Genomic DNA, 11886 nt, shown 5'->3' with positions numbered 1-11886 from the left:
GAGAGAGAGAGAGAGAGAGAGAGAGAGAGAGAGAGAGAGAGAGAGAGAGAGATAGAGAGAGGGGGTTGGAAATGCTCTGTGTGTGTGTGTGTGTGTGTGTGTGTGTGTGTGTGTGTGTGTGCACAGTGGGAGACCAGAGGACAGCTAAGTGAAAAGCTTTCTACTGTTTTAGTAGATTTAGTATATTTGATAACCTAACTTAGGGTGATAGCATATTTGGTGAACATTTTCTTGAAGACTTGTTCAACCTTCTATACTACTTTTATATATACTTGTCTTTGTTTCTTTTAAAGTTTAACCTCATGTAAAATACAACCTGTAGGGCTGAGCATGAAAGGTACCAAATATTTTGGTGTTGATCGATTTCACACCTACGACAATAGAACCATGCGCATTCTTGTTTCTTTTTTCTTTACAAGTATTTTCCTTAAAAAAAGTTTATGTTTTATGAATGCCTTGGTATAATGATGAGTATTGTTTAATTGGGATTTAGATTATATTATTTTTTCTTATTTTATAGAAATTAAGTATTGTAGAGGTTCTAAAAACACTGTGGGCTCTTGTTGATCCTTCTGAGTCTTTATGTTAGTCCAGTCCACTTATATGTAAACCTAATGTGAATTGATATTTCTGCCAGTGTGAATTGATATTCCCCCACCCCACCCCCAGTGTCACCCCCTAACACTAGACAGGAGAGACACAAGGATGGAGGAGAGTGAGAAATTAGCAAAAACCCATGAAGCTAATTTCTTTCCTCTTGTTTTTCTTTGACCATGACTACTAACAAATCACAAGCAACCTCTAACTGACCAAACCACTGATAGTCTATTGGGATTCTAGCATATATGTACCTACTGCAAAATTCCCACAACTCCAAATATCACACAGTTGCTGAAATTATCTGTAGCTGGCAAATCCAAACTTCTGCTAGGGTATGAGGCAAATCATGCTCAGCTGTTGTGGACAGTGCAAAGCAGCCACACATCCTTATGCCAGGGATTAAAACGAAAGCATACTCATAACACTAATGTGCTTTTAGAGAAACCTAACTTCCAAAATTGTCTCTACACTTCTGCAACCATGTGGCTGAGATTTCATGGGCATGGTATCCCTGCCATGGTTAGTAATCAGTATCTCACAGCAGGCATCCTAGCCCCCTAGCCCATACAATGTTCCTGTCCCCTCTTCTGCACTGTTCTCTGAGCTTTAGATGTACTATTTGGGCAGGGCATCCATGGCCACTTATTCTCTGCATTTTGCCTGGTAGTAGATCTCTGTAGTAGTTTCCATCTGAACCAAAAAGCAATTTCTTTGATGGGAAGTAAGAGGCATACTTATCTGTGGGTATGAGGAAAATTATCTGGAACAAAGTTAGAAACTATATTGATTTAGCATGATGAGGACACCAGTTGACATGACAATGTAAATGAGGGAGATTTCTCAAGATGGCATATATTCCTAGATGAATTATGGGCAACCAATGATTCCTGAGAGAGTAAGAATTAGTCATCTTTAGGGATGACTTTCCTAATAGGTAATCTAGTACATAATGGTAGTCATCTCTAAATACATGTTCTTATGAGTAAACCTTATGAGTGTGAGCGCGCGTGCGCGCGCACACACATACACACACACACACACATTATAGAGAAAAACCTTATAAGGAGTTGGATGGAAAGAGATGGAGACAAGAAAAATACAGCATTTAAGTAAGAAATTCTCAATATAATGAAACTAACATGAGGTGTACAGTGACAGTATATCATTCAGCTATAAAATAGAATGGTGTTTTATAGTTTGTAGTACCCTAGGTGGAACTGGAGGAAAATAAGGGAAATGACCAGGCACAGAAAGCCAAATACTGCATGCTCTCACTCAAATGTCAAAGCCAAGGCACTTTATTTTATTGAAACTGAGAGTAGAACAGTGGTCATAGAGGCTGGGAGGACTGGAAAGAGGGGAATATTGTGAGGTTGGAGAACAGGAGTCAAAATCGAGGTGCCTCATAATACCTACTAAACATTGGGATGAGTATGGTTAACACTAAGTCGTTATGTATTTTATAAGGAACTAGAAAAAATTAAAGGTTTTAAAAAGAAACAAAGAAACAGTGGACATTTAATGTATTATTGCTGAAAATATTTTATCCCAATCAGGGGCTTCTATCCTACCTTTGATTATTCAGCTAACAGATAAAAGATACATTTGATCTTTAATTTATAATAAACCTTTGTCAGTACTAAAGCTGGGCAGATATCTACCCTCTATGCTAGTAGAATCTACTTTCCTTTTGCTAACCCTGAGCTATTACTTACTATGTCCTGTCTGGGCTGCTCTAACTTCAGCTGGCCAGCCCTCATCACCATGATTTTATGATTCTTACTCTATGGAATCTTCTCCTCTCCCCACCTCTTCAGTCTCCTCCACCTCCTCGAGTGGTCACTCATTCCCCATGCCCAGGAACTCCAAACAATGCCTGTGTCACTTCTGGCTATGTTGGCATTTTTATTTAACCAATAGTTTTAAATTAAGGAGCACTGTACATGCAGATTCACTCATTCCTGGGAGCAACCAGGTCTTGGGGTGGGGGCAGTACTTATCATTATAATACACATCAAATGGTCAAACCTCAAAAGGATAGAAACATTTTTCACCATGCTTTGATCATATCTGCATGGATTGTCACAATGTGCTCCACTTACATATATAATTATTATTCAATGGAAATGTAATATAGATAATATATAATTCATCATTATCACCACCACCACCACCACCATTTAAGAACAAATGTCCATGAAACAGCACCTGACCTTGTTTATAAAGATACAAATCACCAGAATTACATGTCACCAGCTTTCCTCATTTGACCCCAGAGCTTCTTCACAACCCTTTTGACCTCCTCATTCCTGAGAGTATAGATCAAAGGGTTCAGCATAGGTGTCACTAGGGTGCAAAACACAGTTACAGCTTTGTCAGTGGGGAAGGAGGTCATGGGCCTTAGGTACAGGTAAGAACAAGGTACAAAGAATAAGACAACAACAGTGACATGAGAGGCACAGGTAGACAGGGCTTTGCGACGCCCTTCTGCACTATGATTCCTCAGGGAGTGAAGGATGACCACATAGGAAGCAACCAGCATAGAGAAAATGAGTAAACACAGTGACCCACTATTAGCAGCAATCAGGGGTCCCAGAGTGTGAGTGTCAGTGCAGGCCAACTCCAGGAGTGGTATTAAATCACACATAAAGTGATCAATGATATTTGGGCCACAGAATGGTAGCTGGGCCATAAACAAAATCTGTATTCCTCCATGGATGAATCCTAAGATTACAGCAGCCCCCACCAGGAATACGCACAGAGGCCGGTTCATGATGGTCATGTAGTGCAAGGGCTTGCAGATGGCTACATAGCGATCATAGGCCATGGAAATCAGCAAGATAATTTCAGCTGCAGCAAAAAAATGCTCAGCAAAAAGCTGAGTCATGCAGCCATTGAAGGATATGGTGCTCTTCTCAGAGATTAGGTCATAGATCATTTTGGGTGCGATGGAAGAGGAGTAGAAACCGTCTATGATGGACAAGTAGGACAGAAAGAAGTACATGGGAGTGGCCAGGGCCGGACTGATGAAGATGGTGACTGAGATGAGCATGTTACCTGTCAGTGTGATCAAATAGATTATTAAGCACACAATAAATAAGAGTTTTTGCAGATGTGGGTCTTGGGTCAGGCCCAGGAGGATGAATTCTGTGACATTGCTCATCCTTTCCCTTGGGTTAGTTCAGGTTCTGTGGATATGAGCATCTGAAAAACAAGCGAATACCCATGTGATATTTTAAACTCTAAGCTAAAATATTTTGTCATCTCATTGTTGGAATTTCTGAAACAACAATGAAAAAATACTACATTTTTCTTCTTCAGTTAAGATCACTATGCAGGTCATTTTGAAGATGAGCAGTAGATTGGCCTACAACTAAGACTTTATTGTAATAGTTCAACAAACCAAAATCTTTTATGGTCATTGCCTGATGGTTTACTGCCAATTATTTTTTCAATTAAATCCAGGGGATAATCTCAAATAGGGCTTTCTTTCAGTGCTGGGTTTCGTTCTTGTAGGACAAATATCATGAATCTCACTTTGTTTGAAATTACATTTGTGCATGATTGTAATTGTTAAAGGTCTATGAAGTCAGTGTGCATGAAATTCAATGAGACACTAAAGAACTAAAGCTTGAAGCCTTGCTCAAAGTAAAGTCCTGGGTTATGTATGTATCATTCCTCTGTATCATATGATGCACATGAGCCCAGGGACAGAACATTTGTGTTTCCATCTCATTGAGTGTGATTAATTCTAGAACAACAGCTTTTGTGCTAGGCTTCTCGTGGTTCCTTCTTTCATGATCCTTTCAGGATTTCTTCGTATTGTTGGATGCACACATGTTAAGGCTACAAAGTGCCTCTAGTCATCACAGTACTTTATAGGTATTTTTTTCCTAGATGTTAAACTATTTCTTCAATTAGGATCATGTTAAAGGTTGGGGAAAATTCTGCTGTTTTGTATTGATTATAATGAAGCTACATGAGGTGAGGATACCTAAAAATATAATTTCTGTTTTTAGTATACATTCAAAGTAGACAAATGGTAGAAATGTTGATTGATGCTATAAAAAATATTTTCTCTTAACTGTAACGGTGACTTCCACTAGTATGTCACTGGTCTCTCAAAGAAGAGAATTTATTCTTTCTTTTCCCATTTCTGCTTCTTTCTACAACATCTTCCAAAAAAACAAGCAACATAATTTCTTTCCTGTAACATCCAAGTTCTGGATAGAGAGGTTAGCATCAAGACCCCTTAGTTACAATAAAGATGAAGAGAAATATATTTGGATTTTAGGGTGGCTTATTACCTGAGGATTTTCCTCCTATTCATGGGTCTTCTATATAGGACCATGTGGTTAATCATTCTCAGTGTATTTATTACTTGAAGCTCTAACTTCAAAGTACCAGCATGTAAATGGAAACGGGTGAAAGCTTTCAAATTGTTACAAAAAGACTTCAGAATCACTGTATTTAGTAAGACTACTGGCCACAGCACTTTAAAAGTGATTTCAGTCATTCTAGATAAGACCTGATTTGTGATTTCCCACAGATTATTTAATGCTGTTGTGTTTCACTCACTTATTGTTGTAGCAAATCATTACAATTTGAGCCCACTATAAGATTATAAGGTCTGCTTCAGTGAGAATAAATTGTCAAAATCAATGGAATCTGTTTAAAAATTGTAAAGAAACAATGTAGTTTTCACCAACCTGGGCATAGTTGAGTGTAGAGAAGTCTCTGTTTGTAGATTTAATGCAGTCATTGTTCCTTTCCCTCTAGGCACACACAGCATAGCTTTCAGTCGACTCTGAGCTGATGTCTTTCTAGAGTGGATGTAGTCTTTCTTTTTTCTTATTCTCGTTGTCACAGTTTACTCCAAAAGGAGCTATTTTTAGTCAGGAAAGTTTGATGGTTTTGGGGCTTAATTCCTATGCATTTTGTCACTCATATATATTTATAGTCACATGTATTTCCATACATATGGAAATATTCTACTTCATATTAAAAGCCATAAAAATAAAGTCAAAATCTCAAAACAGAAAGCATTTGTGTATTCCACTATAAAATGTGTAAGTGAACAGAATAACTTGATCAGACCTGGTTTTCTGTATCTCTTTGGACACTTGTTTTGGTTCTTAGTTGCCCATGAATATTATGCAGAGAGAGACTCTCTTTTGTCATAACTCAAGTTTTTCCTTTAACTTACCTCTGTAGAAACTCACTCAGTAGTGTCTCTTAAAGAAATATTTTTGCTATATCTCTAATAATTGGCTCACAAACTCTGTAGAATTCCTTCTCCCTTGATTCCAAAGAGTTGTTTAAATAGGTTTTCAGAGAGATATAGGATCTGGCAATGCTTTGACCTCTCAAGCACCCAAAGGACTAATAATTGTTTCTGTTGAAATCTTTGCCAAGACAGTAGTCAAGACCTTCTGCTTACTCTCACTTGCTATCTACAAACAGCATTAGCAGTGGCTAATTTTAGAAACGTAGTTGGGTTGATATTAAATAAGTGTCTACATTAGAGGTCTTATCTCTCTGAAGTATAAGACCTGAGTGACAACCTTCTTCTTCCTCTTATCTTCCTCTTCCTCCTCCTCCTCCTCCTCCTCCTCCTTTTCCTCCTCTTTCTCCTCCTCCTCCTTCTTGTTTCTATATTGTGCCATTAAAAGCAGATTACTTGGGTTTGGGTATTAGGTATATACATTTCAGTGTGACTCTTCATTAATGATAATAATTAATAATTAATATCAATTAATATTTATTATTATTCTTTAATCTTTTTTACAGTCTAGTTGCTATTCCCCTCTCAGTCCACTCTCTGACTGTTCCTCATTCCATTCCTCCTCCCCTGTCTCTAAAAGGATGTCCTCACCCTCTGACCCCAGCCCACCAGACTTCCCCACTCCCTGGGGCCTCAAGTCTCTCCAGGGTTAGGTACTTCTTCTCTCACTGAGGCCATACCAGCTAGTCCTCTGCTGTATATGTGTCAGGGGCCTCATATCAGCTCGTGTATGATGTTGAATCTGACTCTTCCAGCTGTTTGTTGGGCCTATCAGAGGGCAGCCATGCTAGGCTCTTATCTGTAAGCACACCATAGCATCAGTAATAGTGTCAAGCCTTGGAGCCTCCCCTTGAGCTGGATCCCAATTTGGGCTGGACACTGGACCTTCTTTCTCCTATTCTCTTCTCAATTTTTGTCCCTGCAGTTCTTATAGACACAAATAATTCTGGGTCAGAGTTTTGACTGTGGGATGGCAACCCCATCCCTCCACTTGATGCTGTCTCTCGACTAGAAATGGGCTATGCACATTCCCTCTGCCCACTATTTGGCATTTCATCTAAGGTCCCTCCTGAACATCTCTCACCTCCCAGGCCTCTGGTACATTCTAGAGGGTCTCCCCACTTTCTACTTCCCAAGGTTGCCTGTTTCCATTCATTCCACTGGCCCTCAGGTCTTCACTCCTGTTTCCCCCTCCTAATACCTGATCACGTTCCCCTTTTCTCTTCCCTGTCCCCTCTCTCACCCAGGTCCCGCTGGCCCCTCCCAAGTGGGACTGAGGCATCCTCATTTGGGCCCTTCTGCTTGTTAACCATCTTGAGTTCTGTGGATTGTATCCTAGGTATTCTGTATTTTTTTGGTTAATAACCACTTATTAGCGAGTACATAGCATGCATGTCCTTTTTGGTCTGAATTGCCTCAGTCAGGATGATAATCTCTAATTCCATTAATTTGCCCACAAAACCTAGGGTGTTTTCATTTTTAACAGCTGAGTAGTATTCCATTGTGTAAATGAACCACATTTTCTTCATCAATACTTTGGTTGAGGAATATCTAGGTCATTTCCAGGTTCTGAGTATGGTGGAAAATCTTTTGAGTACATGCCCAGGAATGTTATGGCCTTGTTATGGCCTAGTTTTCTGAGAAGCTACCAAAATGATGATTTCCAAAATGGCTGTAAAAGTTTGTACTTCCATCAGCAACGGAGGAGGTTTTGTTTTGTTTTGTTTTTAGCTAGGATTTCCATTGCAATGAAGAGACACCATGACCAAGGCATTTAATTAGGGGTAGCTTACAGGTTCAGAGGTTCAGTCCATTTTCAAGACAGGAAGCTTGGGAGTGTCCAGGCAGGCATGTCTCAGGAGGAGCTGAGAGTTCTATATCTTGATCTGAAGGCTGACAGGAGAAGACTGGCTCCTACATGGCTATGAGGAGGGTCTCAACTCTCACCCCACAGTGACACAACTCCTCGAACAAAGCCACACCTACTCCAACAAGGCACCTACTCCAACTACTTCCTAATCATGCCACTCACTGGCCCAAGTATATTCAAACTACCACATTTTACTCTCTGGTGCCCATTGACTTATTCAAACACAGGAGTTTATGGGGGCCATACCTAAAAAGTATAATGCAAAATACACTTAGTCTAACTTTGAAAGTTCTGTGGACTACAGTCTCAATAATTTTAAAAGTCCAAAGTTAATTCCTTATAGAGTCAAAAATCAAAAAACAGATCACATGCCCCCAACATCACAGGATATATTGCCATCTCAAAATATCATAGTGAGGAAACACTGAACCAAAGCAAGACCAAAAAGCAGCAGGGTAAACTCCAAACTCTGCATCTCCATGTCTGATATCAAAGTGTTCATCAGGTCTCCAACTCCTTTCTACTTTGATGGATGCAACACATTTATTTCTCTTGGGCTGGTTCCACTCCCTGTTAGCAGCTTTCCTCAGTAGATAGCCCACATCTCTGGCATCTCAAACATCTTGCAGTCTCCAAGGCAACTTCAATGTTACAGCTTCTTGTTCCAATGCCTGGGATCCACATGTGATCTTCTGGGCTTTTCAAAAGGCTTGAGTCACTTCTCCAGCTCTGCCCTCTACAGTACTCCAAGCTCTGGTTGACTCTACTCCATTGCTGCTGCTGTTCTTGGTGATCATCCAATGGATACTGGCATCTCCAATATGCTGGGGTCTTCTGTTTCAGATATGCCTCATGAATAACCTCTCACAGGCTCTCTTCATGTTGCTAAACCTCAACTTCTTTGCATGACCCCTTCAGCCCTAGGCCTTCAACTGTAACTGAGGCTGTACCATCACCAATGGCCTTCCCTGGCCTCTCACAGTGACAAGCCTCAGTTGTTCTCCATGATCCTTCTTACCTTCAAAACCAGTACCCACCTGGATGATTCTTACACATTATCAAGTCCAGCTGCAACACAAGGTACAATCTTGGCTATCTCCAGAATACAGCTTCTTTGTGCTCCCAGAAAACACTTCCCAGAAGATTTTATCTCCATGAGGCTGGTCCCTTCTTAATCACTTCTAATTTTTTAGCTCCAGCTAACCAATATCAATTGTCCCAGTAGTCCCTTCTATTCTTGACTCTAAAGCCAGATTCACATGGCTGAAGGTTGCTGAAGTTCTGTTGTTTGCTGGGGCTGAAACATGCCCCCTTGTTTTATTCCATTATCACCAGCTTTCTGGTAACTCCTTCACTGCATAAACTTGACTGTCATGGAACTTAGACTGACCTTGAACTCAAGAGAGCTGCATGGCTGTGTCTCCTGAATGTTGGGATTAAAGGAGTGGTCCACCACACCTGGACCTAAGATTATCATGGTGATTGTTTTAAGATCCAGATCAAAAGCTTGTGCCATCCCATATCAGTTTGACATACAATCATATCTCCTTGTGTCCAAAGAAAAGTAATAACCTGGTCATAATAATATAACTATCCATTTTTCAACTACAAATACAAACAAAAGCTTAACTGGGTGGAATCTTGCCCTGAGGTGACCACTCTCTTAACTGTTTATTTCCTGAGCATAGGATTAAGCTCCATTCTACTTTTATTCTCCATACATTTTGTATGTTTTCTTTCTTTTAATTTAAATTAATTTATGTATTTACATTCCACTCATTCCTTTCCCTCAGTTCCCCCTCCCACAGTTCCTCATTCAATTTCTCATCCTTGTTGTTTTCTGAGACCACAAGGCCTCCCCCTTCCCTGGGGCCTCAAGACTCTCCAGGATTAAACCCATCTTCTCCCACTGAGGCCAGGCCAGGTAGACCTCTGTTACATATGTGCCTGGACTTGAGCTTGGTACAAGGAGATAAGAATGGATCCATCTGCATTCTTCTGCATGTTGACCACTAGTTGAACCAGCACCATTTGTTGAAAATGCTATCTTTTTTCTACTGAATGGTTTTAGCTCCTTCATTAAAGACCAAGTTACCATAGGTATGTGGGTTCATTTCTGGGTCTTCAATTCTATTTCATTGATCTTCTTGCCTGTCTTTGTGCCAATACCATGCAGTTTTATTACTATTGCTCTGTAGTACAGCTTGAGGTCAGGGATGGTGNTTCCCCCAGAAGTTCTTTTATTGTTGAGAATAGTTTTCACTATCTTGGGTTGTTTGTTATTCCAGATGAAGTTGCAAATTGCTCTTTCTAACTTTATGAAGTTGGGATTTTGATGGGGACTGCATTGACACTAGATTGCTTTCAGCAAATGGCCATTTTTGCTATATTAATCTTGCCAATCCATGAGGCTGAGAGATTTTTTTATAGCGTCTGAGATCTTCGATTTCTTTCTTCAGAGACTTGAAGTTCTTGTCACACAGATCTTTCACTTGCTTGGTTAGAGTCACACCAAGGTATTTTATATTATTTGTGACTATTTTGAAGGGTGTCATTTCCCTAATTTCTTTCACAGCCTGTTTATCCTTTGAGTAGAAGAAGACCACTAATTTGTTTGAGTTAATTTTATGTCTGGCCACTTTGCTGAAGTTGTTTTTATCAGGTTTCAGAGTTCTCTGGTGGAATTTTTGGGGTCAGTTAAGTATACCATCATATCATCTGCAAATGGTGATGCTTTGACTTCTCCCTTCCAATTGGTATCCCTTTGATCTCCTTTTGTTGTCTACTCTGGCTAGGATTTTGAGTATTATATTGGATAGGTAGGGAGAGAGTGGGCATCCTTGTCTAGTCCCTGGTTTTACTGGAATTGCTTCAAATTTCTTTCCATTAAGTTTGATGCTGGCTACTGGTTTTCTGTATATTGCTTTTACTATGTTTAAGTATGGACCTTGAATTCCTGATCTTTCCAAGACTTTTACCATGATGGGGTGTTGAATTTTGTCAAATGCTTTTTCAGCATCTAATGAGATAATCATGTTGTTTTATTTTTGAGTTTGTTTATATAGTGGATTATGATGATGGATTTCTTATATTGAACCATTCCTGCATTCCTAGGATAAAGTCTCATTATGGATGATTGTTTTTATATGTCTTGGATTCAGTTTTTGAGAATTTTATTGAGTAATTTTCCATTATATTCATAAGGGAAATTGGTTTGAAGTTCTCTTTCTATGCTGGATCTTTGTGCAGTTTAGGTATAAGTGTAAATGTGGCTTCATAGAAACAATTGGATAGTGTTCCTTCTGTTTCTACTTTGTGGAATAGTTTGGAGAGAATTGATATTAGGTCTTCTTTGAAGGTCTAATAGAATGCTGCACTAAACCCATCTGGTCCTGGGCTTTTTTTGGTTGGGAAACTGTTAGTTACTGCTTCTATTTCTTTAGGGGCTATGGGCTGTTTAGATGATTTATCTGATCCTGTTTGAACTTTGGTACCTGCTATCTAGACAATTGTCCATTTCATCCAGATTTTCGAGTTTTGTTGAGTATAGGCTTTTGTAGTAGGATCTGATGATTTTTTTGAATTTCCTCAGTTTTTGTTGTTATGTCTCCCTTTTCAGTATTGATTTTAATAATTTGGATACTGTCTTGGTGCCCTCTGGTTAGTTTGACTAAGGGATTATCTATCTTCTTAATTTTCTTTAAAAGAAAAAAAGAAAAGGCAGCTTCGGTTGTTTTTGGAATTTTGGTGGGGATTACATTGAATCTGTAGATTGCTTTTGGTAGCATGGCCATTTTTGCTATGTTAATTATACCAATCCATGAGCATGGGGGATCTCTCCATTTTCTGAGGTCTTCTTGATTTTTCTTGAGAGACTTGACATTCTTGTCATAAAGATCTTTTACTTTGTTGGTAAGAATTACCCCAAGATATTTGTATTAGTTGTGGCTATGGTGGAAGGTGTTGTTTCCCTATTTTCTTTCTCAGCCTGCTTATCATTTATATAAAGGAAGGCTACTGATTTGCTTGAGTTAATTCTATATCACATCACTTTGCTGAAGTTGTTTATCAGCTATAGGAGTTCTCTGGTGGAATTTTGGGGGTCGCTAAAATATTCTATCATATCATTTGC

The 11886-nt window shown here is 39.3% G+C and overlaps 1 protein-coding gene across 1 annotated transcript; it reads right to left on the bottom strand.

Annotated features, from left to right (window-relative positions):
• Positions 1 to 2771: 2771 nt before the first annotated feature.
• Positions 2772 to 3789, bottom strand: LOC110318492 (olfactory receptor 4C45-like). Its single transcript, XM_021193579.1, has one exon. It carries the CDS (start codon positions 3761 to 3763, stop codon positions 2843 to 2845), a length of 921 nt encoding a protein of 306 aa, XP_021049238.1. The 5' UTR covers positions 3764 to 3789; the 3' UTR covers positions 2772 to 2842.
• Positions 3790 to 11886: the final 8097 nt, after the last annotated feature.

This window comes from Mus pahari, chromosome 3, assembly GCF_900095145.1.
Source record: "Mus pahari chromosome 3, PAHARI_EIJ_v1.1, whole genome shotgun sequence".
Taxonomy (NCBI): domain Eukaryota; kingdom Metazoa; phylum Chordata; class Mammalia; order Rodentia; family Muridae; genus Mus; species Mus pahari.
This window is presented reverse-complemented; position numbering and strand designations above follow the sequence as displayed.